This window comes from Macrobrachium nipponense, chromosome 13 (assembly GCF_015104395.2).
Source record: "Macrobrachium nipponense isolate FS-2020 chromosome 13, ASM1510439v2, whole genome shotgun sequence".
Lineage (NCBI taxonomy): Eukaryota > Metazoa > Arthropoda > Malacostraca > Decapoda > Palaemonidae > Macrobrachium > Macrobrachium nipponense.
Window position 1 is genome coordinate 39,810,142 of NC_087206.1, and position 12,500 is coordinate 39,822,641.

The 12,500-nt window shown below is 37.9% G+C and overlaps 1 protein-coding gene across 4 annotated transcripts in view; it reads right to left on the minus strand.

Annotated features, from left to right (window-relative positions):
- The window catches only part of LOC135225755 (uncharacterized), a 706,758-nt gene that overhangs the window by 181,817 nt on the left and 512,441 nt on the right, over positions 1–12,500 (minus strand). For all 4 annotated transcript variants that reach the window (XM_064265200.1, XM_064265199.1, XM_064265198.1 and 1 more), the window contains exon 2: positions 4,929–5,042. In XM_064265200.1, the coding sequence (XP_064121270.1) occupies positions 4,929–5,042 (114 nt within the window). The remainder of the gene's footprint in view (positions 1–4,928; positions 5,043–12,500) is intronic.

Consider the following 12,500-nt stretch of genomic DNA (forward strand, 5'->3'; position numbering starts at 1 on the left):
ACTATTATTAGGTCGAGATTACTAGGCCAGCTAAGTTGTTAGCCCAAACCAGATATCGTGTGAGTATATGATAAACACTTGTATTACTGAACTAAACACAATACCCACAGGAACACGAGACTATTCCTGTGACCACTAGTGTGCTTATCAACAACTAACCTTGGCAATATTTTATTTGAAATTCAATACTAAGAAATGTTTCTGCAACTCCCATTGCAAAGAGTGACCCGGGATTTATATCTCCCAAGATTACATGCAGTTAATTCTGACAAACTTGTTTTGTTTAGTTAGGTTCAACACCACGAGGTTTTCTGGAATTTTTTTTTTATGAGAGCAAATTCCCCCCCCCCCCTCCCCCCCACCTCATGCTGTTGAATCGTTGGAACTTCAGAAGCTCACAATAGAGTAGAGCAAACGCACACGAGTCTCATTTCATAATTAATTATTTTTCTTGATTCTTCACTGCTTTTTCTTTGTTGATTTCTTATCACTTCTTTTTCCGGACAGGACTGCTGTCTATTCGAGCTTTTGGGCTTGTCTAATTAACAATCATAATTAATATTTATTTTGAACCGTATACATCTGAGAAAATGTACTTTCAACAAAATGTTCTGAACAGCTATTCTAACTAGGTGCTAGAATGGTGGTCTTACTTGAAAGAGCTACTTTTAGAGAGCGTCCCAGTTGTGTGGAGAACATTGCATAAAATATCCGTCCAAGCATTTACTTTTTATCTTGAACCCGTTCTGATTCCATACAGGAAAATCGTTCTCTCCCTCGCTTGCAGTTCTCCAGTCTTGATGCTCTACTTAAAAGATTTTTTTTTTGTACGACATTAACGCATATCAGACCTTGCATTTCCCCATACAGTAGACGAAAAGTGCAACTTTAATGAAGTAAGAATTCTGCCCAACCTGCGCCTGAGCTGTTGTGGCCGCGTTAAGTATCCAGCAGCCATGAGCGTCTTCCTCAGGCTTTGCTTCCTTCGCCTGAAAATCACAATGTAAAGCTATGCAACTTTCAGGAGAATTTCTTTAATTTTTGTGTTACTGACCAAGATGAAGCGTTCGTCCATCTTTCCTCATTCTCAAAATCATAGTCATACATTTCCGACTTTAGTTTCATGAAGGGAAACAACCATACAGACACACGAAAGCAAATTTGACTTCCTTCAACCATCATATGGACCTTAATAACCAGAGCTTCGTTTATTAGGGAAGATGCATTTCAAAAACATAATGCTTATATCCCGTTTAATGCCGGAGAGCCTCGCTAATGTATATCAGATGCAAAGGGAAGGAACCTTTATTCCACCACACATAATGAGACGCGATTAAGGGGAGAGGATAAAGAGGGAAAAAGAGGGGGACTTTCAATTCTAATTTCGGCGGCCATAAGACGCGAGGGGGAAGCGCCATATTACACGAATATCTAATCTGGGAATTTGGCGGAGGGAAAAACACGCTCACAGCCGCGCACGCACCTACGCACGCATTTGTCTTTAAAGCACAAACGGTATCGGTTTCGTGAGGGCGAAAATTACCCGTATAAATAAAACAATATAGCGGCAGATATCGGGTAGTACCTCTGCCCATTTTCAAGCAGCAATAATTTCGGTGCAGCATAGCAGCACTATTTGACCATGTTTCTATATCGCATGTAATTAAGAAAGATGTGGTTAATTATCTCCCCGATACAGTTTATGATTTATAACCATAAACTTATCCAAACTAACCTTAATTATAAATAGGCCTTTCCGAAAACAATCAATCGTATTGGTGATTTACATAGAGAACACATACACACCGCATACAACATCTCGTAGCCTTAAATTATGCCCAAACATGGGGACGTTTAAGAATATAGAAATTACACATTCATACACACACACACACACACACACACACACACATATATATATATATAATATATATATATCATCGAGCTACAAATGTCCTTTAATATCTAATTCACTCTACCTCGGAATTATTATATTTTCATATATGCTTAACCGAAAGGGAATTTTATTAGGCGATAACAGAATTGTCGGCGCCCAGGCGCGAACCCAGGACACCATACAAATCCAGGAACGTCAGTGAGGCTTTTACCCACTCCACCACCACAAGAGGGTATAAATTAACGCCGTCTCTCACCCTCAAATACCTTTCGCGCTCAGGTATTCGCTGATTTGGAGCCAGCATTAAGGTATTTGAGGGTGAGAGACGGCATTAATTTATACCCTCTTGCAGTGGTGGAGTGGGTAAAAGCTTCACTTACGTTCCTGGATTTGTATGGTGTCCTGGGTTCGCGCCTGGGCGCCGACAATTCTATTATCGCCTAATAAAATTCCCCTTCGGTTAAGCATATATGAAAATATATTAATTCCGAGGTAGAGTGAATTAGATATTAAAGAACATTTGTAGCTCGATGTATGTATATGAATCACGGTAATGTGATATGACTTACATTAATGGCTGCGTGCTGTCATAAGCACTACAACACTACCGAGGTTGAGGTGGGTTAATGCTGGCTCCAAATCAGCGAATACCTGAGCGCAAAAGGTATTTGAGGGTGAGAGACGGCATTAATTTATACCCTCTTGCGGTGGTGGAGTGGGTAAAAGCTTCACTGACGTTCCTGGATTTGTATGGTGTCCTGGGTTCGCGCCTGGGCGCCGACAATTCTATTATCGCCCAATAAAATTCCCCTTCGGTTAAGCATATATGAAAATATATTAATTCCGAGGTAGAGTGAATTAGATATTAAAGGACATTTGTAGCTCGATGTATGTATATGAATCACGGTAATGTGATATGACTTATATACTATATATATACATACACAAACACACACACACACACACACACATCACACACACACACACATATATATATATATATATATATATATATATATATGACTATATGTATATGACTGGTGTTTCCTGTTACAACAGAATTCCATCTCATAAAAGGAACCCATAAAAAAGCCTAAATGTAAAAAGTAAGTACTTTATTTCAGAGACTGATGTCTGTCTCTTCAGATTACAGAGTCCGCCTTGATTGAACAAAGACAGGTAATGAACATCTCAAAAGGTGCCTGGGATTCAGATGTCATGGATAAAATCTTCCTTCAACCAACGCTTAAGAAGATTTAAAGTGAAATTATCACCGGGGGTGACCTAGTAAAAAGGCTACCTGTGGATGGATGGATCTATTAATATCACTTTTTCTGTAACCTTTCTCATTCATTACCTACCTGAAGAGAGAGACAGCAGTCTCTGAAATATAGCCCTTACTTTCCATATTTTGGCCTTTTTATGAGCTCCTTTTATTATACAATATATATATATATATATATATATATATATATATACCTATCTCAAGTTAATTTTCCCTGGCTTCGACATTTCATGCTCAAACGAGCTTGAAAATTGCTTAGACCGAGACTTTGATCATTCCTTGAACATTGTAATACATCAACAAACCTCTGCTGAAAGAAGGTAAAACTAACCCATTAGATTGTTTAGAAGATGTCAAGCAACATTAGGACTGCGCGTGTTACCATCTACCATGACAATGGCATGGAATAGGCGTGCATATGAATAGTCTCCCTTGCATAAGATACTTCTTTCCCCAATGCAACTTTCAGAGCCCATGTTTTAAACTCGGCTTTTCCTCACAAGCAAATAACCCACAGACATTCCAGTGTGCAATGGAATGAAACTAAATACCTAACAGAGGTGAAATATCCATGGCATTTATTTGGAGAGTGGTGTTATTCGCCTTTTAGTAAATCTCATCACAGGAACAGTGAGAAACAAAAACTATTCGACAATCGTTGATTCAGCAACCCTGAAAATGCTACGAAAGTTTTTCATCAACGAAATTCTCATTAAGGGAAATCGCATTCATGAAATTCGGTCTTACTGGATGGAATCTATGGTAGATCTAGGTCATAACTCCGCGTCGGTTATTTCTTTGGAAATTACAGTTTGGTATAGTAATTAGGTTGCTTATTAAGACTTTACCGTTATTTTTTTGTGGGGGGGGGGGGGGGGGGTCGACTGTAATTACCACCCAGGGGCCAATACTACTAAACACGGCGAAATACATTTGACGCCTCAATCGCCAGTGGCTTTCGTATTCGCGGACCGTTCCTTGCAGTCCGTACGCAGATATTGACTAGAATTACAGGATTTATTTTCGCAACACCTAGGTGAGAAGCTTGACACGAAAGGCTCACGGGTGCAACCATCAACTCCAAAAAGGGCAAAGCTCTTCAACCCATTAGTTTAAAAAGCTTATCCGTGCCATCTTTTACTAAACTCCATTTAGGAATTCCCCCACTAAGGACCATCCAATACAAGTTTTTACAAGAAAATCTTGTCAACAAAACCTCAATATGAAAGATTCACTACTATGAAAAAATTATAAACATCAATTTAATAAATGACCCCTGAATAAGAAACACTCACCAACGAAATGAATGCACGACTCCTTAAATGTAAAATTATAGAAGAGCTCATCAATGAGACCCCATAACGAGCAAATCTGAACGTCAATGGATAGATGCTCCTCGTTGACAACATGATTTCCCCAACAAAAAAACCTTTCACTTTCCATGGTAGATCTACTAGGTCATGACTCCGCGTCGGGTATTTCTTTGGAAATTACAGTTTACTATAGTATTTGGGTTGCTTATTAAGACTTTACCGTTATTTTAGGGAGTCGACTGTAATGACCCCCAGGGGCTAGTACTAAACACGGCGAAATACTTTTGATGCCCCAATCCCTAGTGGCTTTCGTATTCGCGGGAACATTCCTTGCAGACTGCGCGGAGTTACTGCCTAGAATTAACCTTTCGATGAGTAGTTACAGTCAAAATAATGAAAAAAACATAAGAGAAAGCAGGAGCAGTGCACTTACCGTCTTCTGGTCCGCATACTCGGGGAATGATCTCCAACACAGACCTGCAGGAGGGGTCGTCGGCGCACTGTTGCCTCGCTAACAAGCAGTTCCTCACACCCACAGCCCCGTCGCCTGTGAACACAAAGAGTCGTGAGAATGATGTCGCCATATGGCTGGGCTTCATAAAAGTTAACATCATATTTTGTGGCAAGATGAAAACCTAATGGATAGTCACATGCTAAATACATTTTATGGCCAAACCAAATAGAATAATACAAAGTTCACATTTTTTCACATAACCTTCATTACAGCTGCCTTTCAATACACACCTGATGTAAATCTCATGTGAAACTTCCTTGAGCAATATAAACTTTCTTAAACAATATAAAGTATCTATCATTACATTAGAGCGTCAAGAATTCTATAACTAATTAGAAAAAAGGTGCAAGAATGTTCTCGACTGCCCCGTTCTTCCAGCGTTACTGATGGTCGTTTCCTACTTGCAAAAGTTTACCAAATACCATCGCAAGATCAATCACAAAGGGAGTCACAACTGAAGGTGAATACCCGGGTTCTGTCAGAGAGAAAAAAATGTCATCATCTTCCAAAGGACATCCCCTGTTGGCCAGGAAGTAACTTGAAGACAATGATCACTCTTCCTATCACATACGTACATGATTGTTATTCAATCATTTCAAACACTGTATGCATGTTTAATTGCCCCATATGACTCTCAGCAGGAAATCGTTTTATAATAACGCCACACATCTAAGAATACAATGCAATAAAAAAATCATCGTTTCTCATAATGGTGATATCACTGTTTCTTTTGCTCAAAACGTTCCGTTTCAAACCGGAGAGGTTTTACTGTTGGTGGCAGAACGCCGATGACTTTGGCAAGGGTTCTACTGAAAATATATTGGAAGACCCAAGAGAGGCAAAAGATGGCATTCTAGTTCGGGTTCTGAATGACTAATGGCGCTGCTGGTTTAATGGCAGACTTGTCCTTGAATAAAATATCAGAGGATTTGGGGAACACACGCGAAAGCAGAGGTTCCCTCAATTTAGGGAGGAGAAAAGGTCAAAGAGACGGAATGTTTTTATTCAGCTGCGATGTATGTAAACAGGAAGAAGAGACAATATAACAGCAGTATTCTAACCAAGTCTGTGCGAGTTGACGAAACTTGCTGCATAAAAAGTACATCCCAAATTTCTCACAGTCAGACTTTGCCCGAAAAATATATGATCTTTAGATGGCTTTATCCTTTCGAAAACCGAAGAAAAAACAAGCTTACCATAAACAAATAAAAACAAGAAAGAGATAAAGCTCCCTGAATATTATCTATCCGCAATAAACATGAAATACTCTAATTGTTTTGCTCTTGGTCCGCAGAAATATGATACATAATGCTCAAACAAATGATATAAAAATCTAAGTAAAATCTGATATTACATTCCCTATTTCTAGTGTAAACAACATTAAAGAAAACGTTACTAATGTTATGATCGATACCAACACCTACGTGGATTTTTCTTACCTTGTAAGCTCATACTTAAATACGCAGTTAAAGGAGGCCCGTCATTAACTATTGTCTTGTATCCTTTCGAAAGTTACTCTAAGGGAAAATCCTTAATGATAGAGACAATGTTACTATCTCTGAACCCTGGCCCTCAGTCAGCATTAATTCAATCTTTCATTACTCTTGTTATAATGTCGATGGTGGAAAGAGAAAGTCAAAGGAAAGGGAGAGAGAGAGGAAAAGTACCAACTGGGAAGAGTAAAAGTCAGAAAGAGCGATGAAGACTTGAGGTAGAATTCGAGGAATAAAAATAATTATCCAGCCGACTGCTCCCAGCTGCATTGGCCTCCGATCTGGAATCTTTTAAGACTCGAAATTCCATTATTTTAAATGTCTGAAAACCGGAGAGAATATTCCTAAATCACTTCACCGAAAAAAGACAAGAATTATTTGGGAGACTGAACCATCGACGTTTTTCTCTTCAGGCGGACCTTATTGAGCTGTACTTCGAATTACGACTGCTAATTCCCGAAACCCTGTTTTTCAGGTACCATACACCAAATTCTGACTTAATCTGGCGTATTTCAAATTATAGTTACTAATTTCTCAGGATTAAATTCTAAATAACTATTAGGGTAGTGAGGATCGCCACTGTAACCTGTCTTTGAACCATTAGGCTGTAGATGGATAGGTATTTATGCTATGTATGTATGAATATATATATATATATATATATATATATATATATATATTAGATATATATATAGAGAGAGAGAGAGAGAGAGAGAGAGAGAGAGAGAGAGAGAGAGAGAGAGAGAGAGAGAGAGAGAGGCAAACACACCATAATCTCAAATCTCCAAGAAATAAAAGGTAAAAATGCTGAAATGGACCACATCACATAACAGTAAAGAATTCTAGGACAGCTATTGCGAGTTATTAACAAACAAATGAGTCGACAAGATTTGAAATTCCCACGACAAGTAACGATAACAACGCCAAATATAACGCTAAAAAGAAAAATAATCACAAAATTTCGCTTTTTACGAAATGTCCAAGCGTAACTTATGAAAGAAGGAAAGTGTGTAGGAGAAGGTATCAAACGTATATATTACAAAGAAATGGCGAGTCATAACGCTGACACGCAATATTCATTAAGTGACAAGGCCTTCAGCACACCAGCCAATTTGTAAAAATTAGATCTAGATTTCGCAGAAAAAAACTCACTCGTGCACATTACATCACTTCAGTAGCATTGCAAAAACGATTCAAGTTGTACGACATCTGAAATGTGGTGATAGTAACGAACCACCAACTCCATGTTTATGGTTATGACCACAGTATATCTCTAACATTTAGATTTATGAGATATAAAAATTACCAATAATAAAATGAAAATAAATTAGGCAATGACAATGAAGGGATGCATAGTAGATCCCCTAGACATATGTGTTTGGTATCTTACATCTATACACAGATGCAGTTTACAATCTTTTTTCTGCAGAGTTTATAGTCTGTTCACCGAGACTCCTCGGTTTTGCTCGGAGAGTTCTTTCTTTTGGAACCTTCTCTTGAACGAGTTGAAGAATAAGCTTTGTACTGCTGCGCAGACACTAATTCAGACTTGAATCTTCAGCACCTGCTGCTCTGACCAAGTTCCTTTCGTCCCCCTTTTCTGATGACACTAATTCAGATGTTGCTCTCAACCAATGCCGGTCAGACCTACCTATCCAACCAATGACAGTTTGACTTGTCTACTTTCATCCATTTATATTTTGTCCATATCAAAAGCCTAAATCAGCAGATATTATCAACCTTTCTCCTTCGCCCCAACGAGTTCAGCAGGGAAGAATTTTCTTCCTTTGTCCCTAATACCATTTCCCTTGGGAGTCCTCGATCTTTCCCCCCACCCACCCCTCATAACTAATTCAACCGATGAAACCATTTTTTCTACAAATCAGTTCAATCTGCAAGATATTCCGGATTTCTTCTGCTCTCCGAAAAATTTATTAACACAAATAACGTTTCTTCCTCCCTCCAACGGTTCACTGCACATACCTATCTCCTCTTTCCCATCCAACCAAAATAATCTGACATGACCATCAATTCTTTCACCTTCCAGCAAATTAATCTGGCGCGGCAAATCTGTCATATCCTCCCCATCAAATAATTGAATATGGCCATTTTCTCTTTCCCCAACCTTGAAATTTGATTGATATAATTCTTCCTTTCTTCAATCAAATTTTCTTATATGAACAATCTTTATTCCCTCTTCTACCTAATGTCAAAATTTTACATGAAAAGTCTTTCTATCCCCTTTAACAAGTCAACTTGATGTGCACACTGTTTCTTCCGCCCTTCAACCAATTCATTTGCCATGGCCATTCTGTCTTATCCATTCCAACTAAATAGTCTAACATGGCAATTCCGTCTCTCCCTGAAAGCAATTAATTTGGCTTGATCAATCTTATTTCCTCTCTAATCAGTCAATCTGACATTACCATTCTTTCTCTCTCCTCCACCTAACTGATATAACATGACCATTCTTTCGTTCACCAACAAACAATTACTCTGACATAACATTTTGAATTCCTGCCTCCGACCAAATAGTTTAACGTGAATATTCTTTCTTCTGCAACTTCCCCCATCCAGTCAATCTGGCATGACAATTCTTAGTTCCTTCCTTCAATCAATCCCTTTGATAACATCATTCTTAGTTCCTCCGACCAATTAATCTGTCCCGTCCATTCTTTCCTCCTCCGACCAATTAATTTTCCACGACCATTGTCCAGCCCATTATTAACTTCTCCAGCCAATTATTATAAGACGACCATTCTTGTTTTCTTAATATAATCTCTCAACTTGACACGACCATTCTTACTACCACTCAGTTTGATCTGATCATTCTTTCTTTCTCCTTTTAGTGAATTTTCAATCTTGGACTGATTATAGTATTAGTTACCACCTCTTTCTTTTCATACTTAAGAGAAATACTTTTTGGTTATTATATATTAAGCTGAAACATTTCAGTGCATTTGATATATTTTGTGCTTCACATTTAATTTATCAAGATATATTCATTTACAATCTTTTGATTGATAGTTGTGTTGTCTATTTAGGAGAGCCTTGTTTATATAGTTCCCTGTTATCCCCTAGTTTTTCTTCAGTTATATTGAAGATTGATACCCATAACTGTAAAAAAAAAAAAAAAACATATGATTTGTTCATTAAAACAAATAACTCTGCTGTCCCTCAACTGAGGGAAGCCAAAAAGTGCCACTGACCCAGTTGGGAAAAAAGGAAAAAAGGTGTGTTAACGACTAATCAAGCCAGGAAGTAAAATAGCTGAAACTGCGCTGGACAACGAGGCCCTTTCGAGTTTTGCCTTGCACTGTCCTGCATAAATTGAAAACTTTCTCTTTCCCTTTGCACTCCTGCCTGCGAGCGTGTTTTGTCTTTTAGTTCCTGAACGGGAAATGTCAGTCTTCAAGGACGCTGCTGTATAAAACATCAAAATACCTACTGGTAAGACTTAGTCGGGCCACGTTCGTAATTTTTACCTTCATGATATTTACAGGATTCTTACAGTTTGTTACAGTTTACACATAAAACGATACGAAGTTTACATTGAGCAAAAACGGTTGCTAATTCATAAAAGTAAGTTACTGCTAACCAACAAAGACAAATAGATTTAACTTCAGTTACCAGACCTGCCCAACTCAGGGGTCGGAACTTAGTTTAACCGAGTATCTGGTACCTATCTCACGACCGAGGATAGGCTTCAAAGTTAGTTCAAACTCATTATCTGTGCTCAACAAAGGGATTATGGAAAGTGGACCAGATTTCTAATTTGTTCACGGAAAGTCTAAGCAAAGGTGTTATTTGTTGTTTAGTTAAGCGAAATCGTCATGACGAAAACGTGCAGTATGAATTAGACAAAGTGATTATAATGATTATCTATAACAATGCTTTACGCTTGAATAGTGAAGGGCTCCTGTCCAGGCATTGAAAATTTATCGCATTTCATTTTCTAGTTCATTCAAGTTCCTCAATCTTACCTTGTTCTCTTACTTTACCTTGAAAATTCACTACCCGAGATCCAAATTACCCTTACATGTTCATAATTACGGATCCCAAATACGGTTCATGATCACCATCCAAAAATGTCCACAATGACCATAATCGTCCGTTTCCCATCCGCTTATCGCAATGTCCTCAGTAAAGACTTCAACTTAGAATTGAAGCAATTCATGAGTGTACAGGCCTGAAAGAACTAAAATCGTCATTCCACTGTATTGTTCATACAACCTAATGTCAACAGACTAATAAGAAAATGAGAAAATTAGAAGCTTGAGAAAAAACAAAGAATGCGTTTTCAAAATGAAAACTTTCATACCATAAAGCTAAGTTCGGTTGAAAAACACCAGTTGCCATTTACTCTTAGTATCTAATTATATTCCTCTCCTGTAGAAATAACTATTGCAAAAATACATTACATAAACTAAAGGCGTGTGTATCCTTAACACTGTAAAATGCTCCAGCAGAAACTCACTTAAATATGGGCACTTATAGAAATAAACAAGTCAAGGACATTGACCACGAGTAGGATTTTGTTGTGGATAGTTTGTTAAATTAAGAAAGTAATTTACAGCGAAACTAAATGACAGTGACTTTTGGGGAAGTATGTTAATCTCCATATCATTCTCTCTGTTCATTTTTATGGGCGACAGGTGCTTCCATGTTGGCTAAATTGAGTCTCGATTCGGATTATGCTAATGAGCCAGGGACAAAAGTGACTCACTTAGTGTATAAAAAGTTCAGAAGACTGAATTACTCGACCTTTTCGTATAATTTGTCAACGATATATGCATAAAAATAACTCATATTACAGCGAAACAGACGGCTTTTATTTAAATGAATATATCTGTGGTTCCCTGAACGTTATTCGTGGTCTATTATATCTGAACGACTGTCTGAACTTTTCCATCATCCAAAGATTGCTAACGAATTATACGGCGTCTGAAAGATTTCTCGAGTTTTTAATGGTATCTGAGCGATCTTTCGCAGTCTCATGTCCGACTATACGACCAATATCCGAGCATTTAATGGCGATGGAATGATTTTCCGACGTTTTCCATGGCATCTGAACGAAGCATTCTTTACAGTTATACTAAAAACGAACAAACGTTCTTCTGTGATTTTACTGCCCCTGAAAGATCTATGTTCTATTTCGTAAAACAATCTCTCTCATATCTTTTTCTTTTGTCTAAAAGACTTATCTCGCTTTTTAATGCGTCTGAATGATTTCTCATGTCATTTTTAACATCGCCTGAACGATATCCATCAAACTCTCCAAGGACGACTGGGCTCTTGAAATCAAGGACCTTCCCCTATAGGAAGAGCCATTGAAATCTCTATTTCCAATAAGAGGGGTTCAAACTTATCTAAATGACGTCAATGGCTCTGGAAGAGACAAGAGATCTAATTCTTTAGGACCAGATGTACGAGGGAGACTATCCAAAGACCTTACAAAGCAGATATCTTTACCTGTAGCTAAGAACTATTAACTTCAAGTGCATTTTTCCGGGTGAGAGCGCGCACTTATAACACACCAATAAATTCTGAGAGAAATACACATAAGGTGACCTTCGTTTACCTTCAAATGTAACTCTCGGTGTTATTTAATTTCATTCTAAATAAGAATAATGATGATTTCTTTTGGAATTGACTTTTGAATTTATTATACCAAATGTCTCAAGGTTTACATACATTTTGAATATAAATTTAGGACGGTTGTTAAAGCTATCATACATATGTCTTAGCTGTTAAAAAAATGTTTCAGCTAAAATTGATTGGTATAAATGGCAAATGTCATCACCAAAAAAACAAAAAAAAAAAATTATACAACATAATATTTAACAACTCACCTAATCAGACCCGCTCCTGCTCGAGTCGTGTAACCTCAAGCATTTTTACCGGAAAATTGTTCAGTTTACCAGACAAACTCTCTCTCTCTCTCTCTCTCTCTCTCTCTCTCTCTCTCTCTCTCTCTCTCTCTGCTTGATTTCGTAAA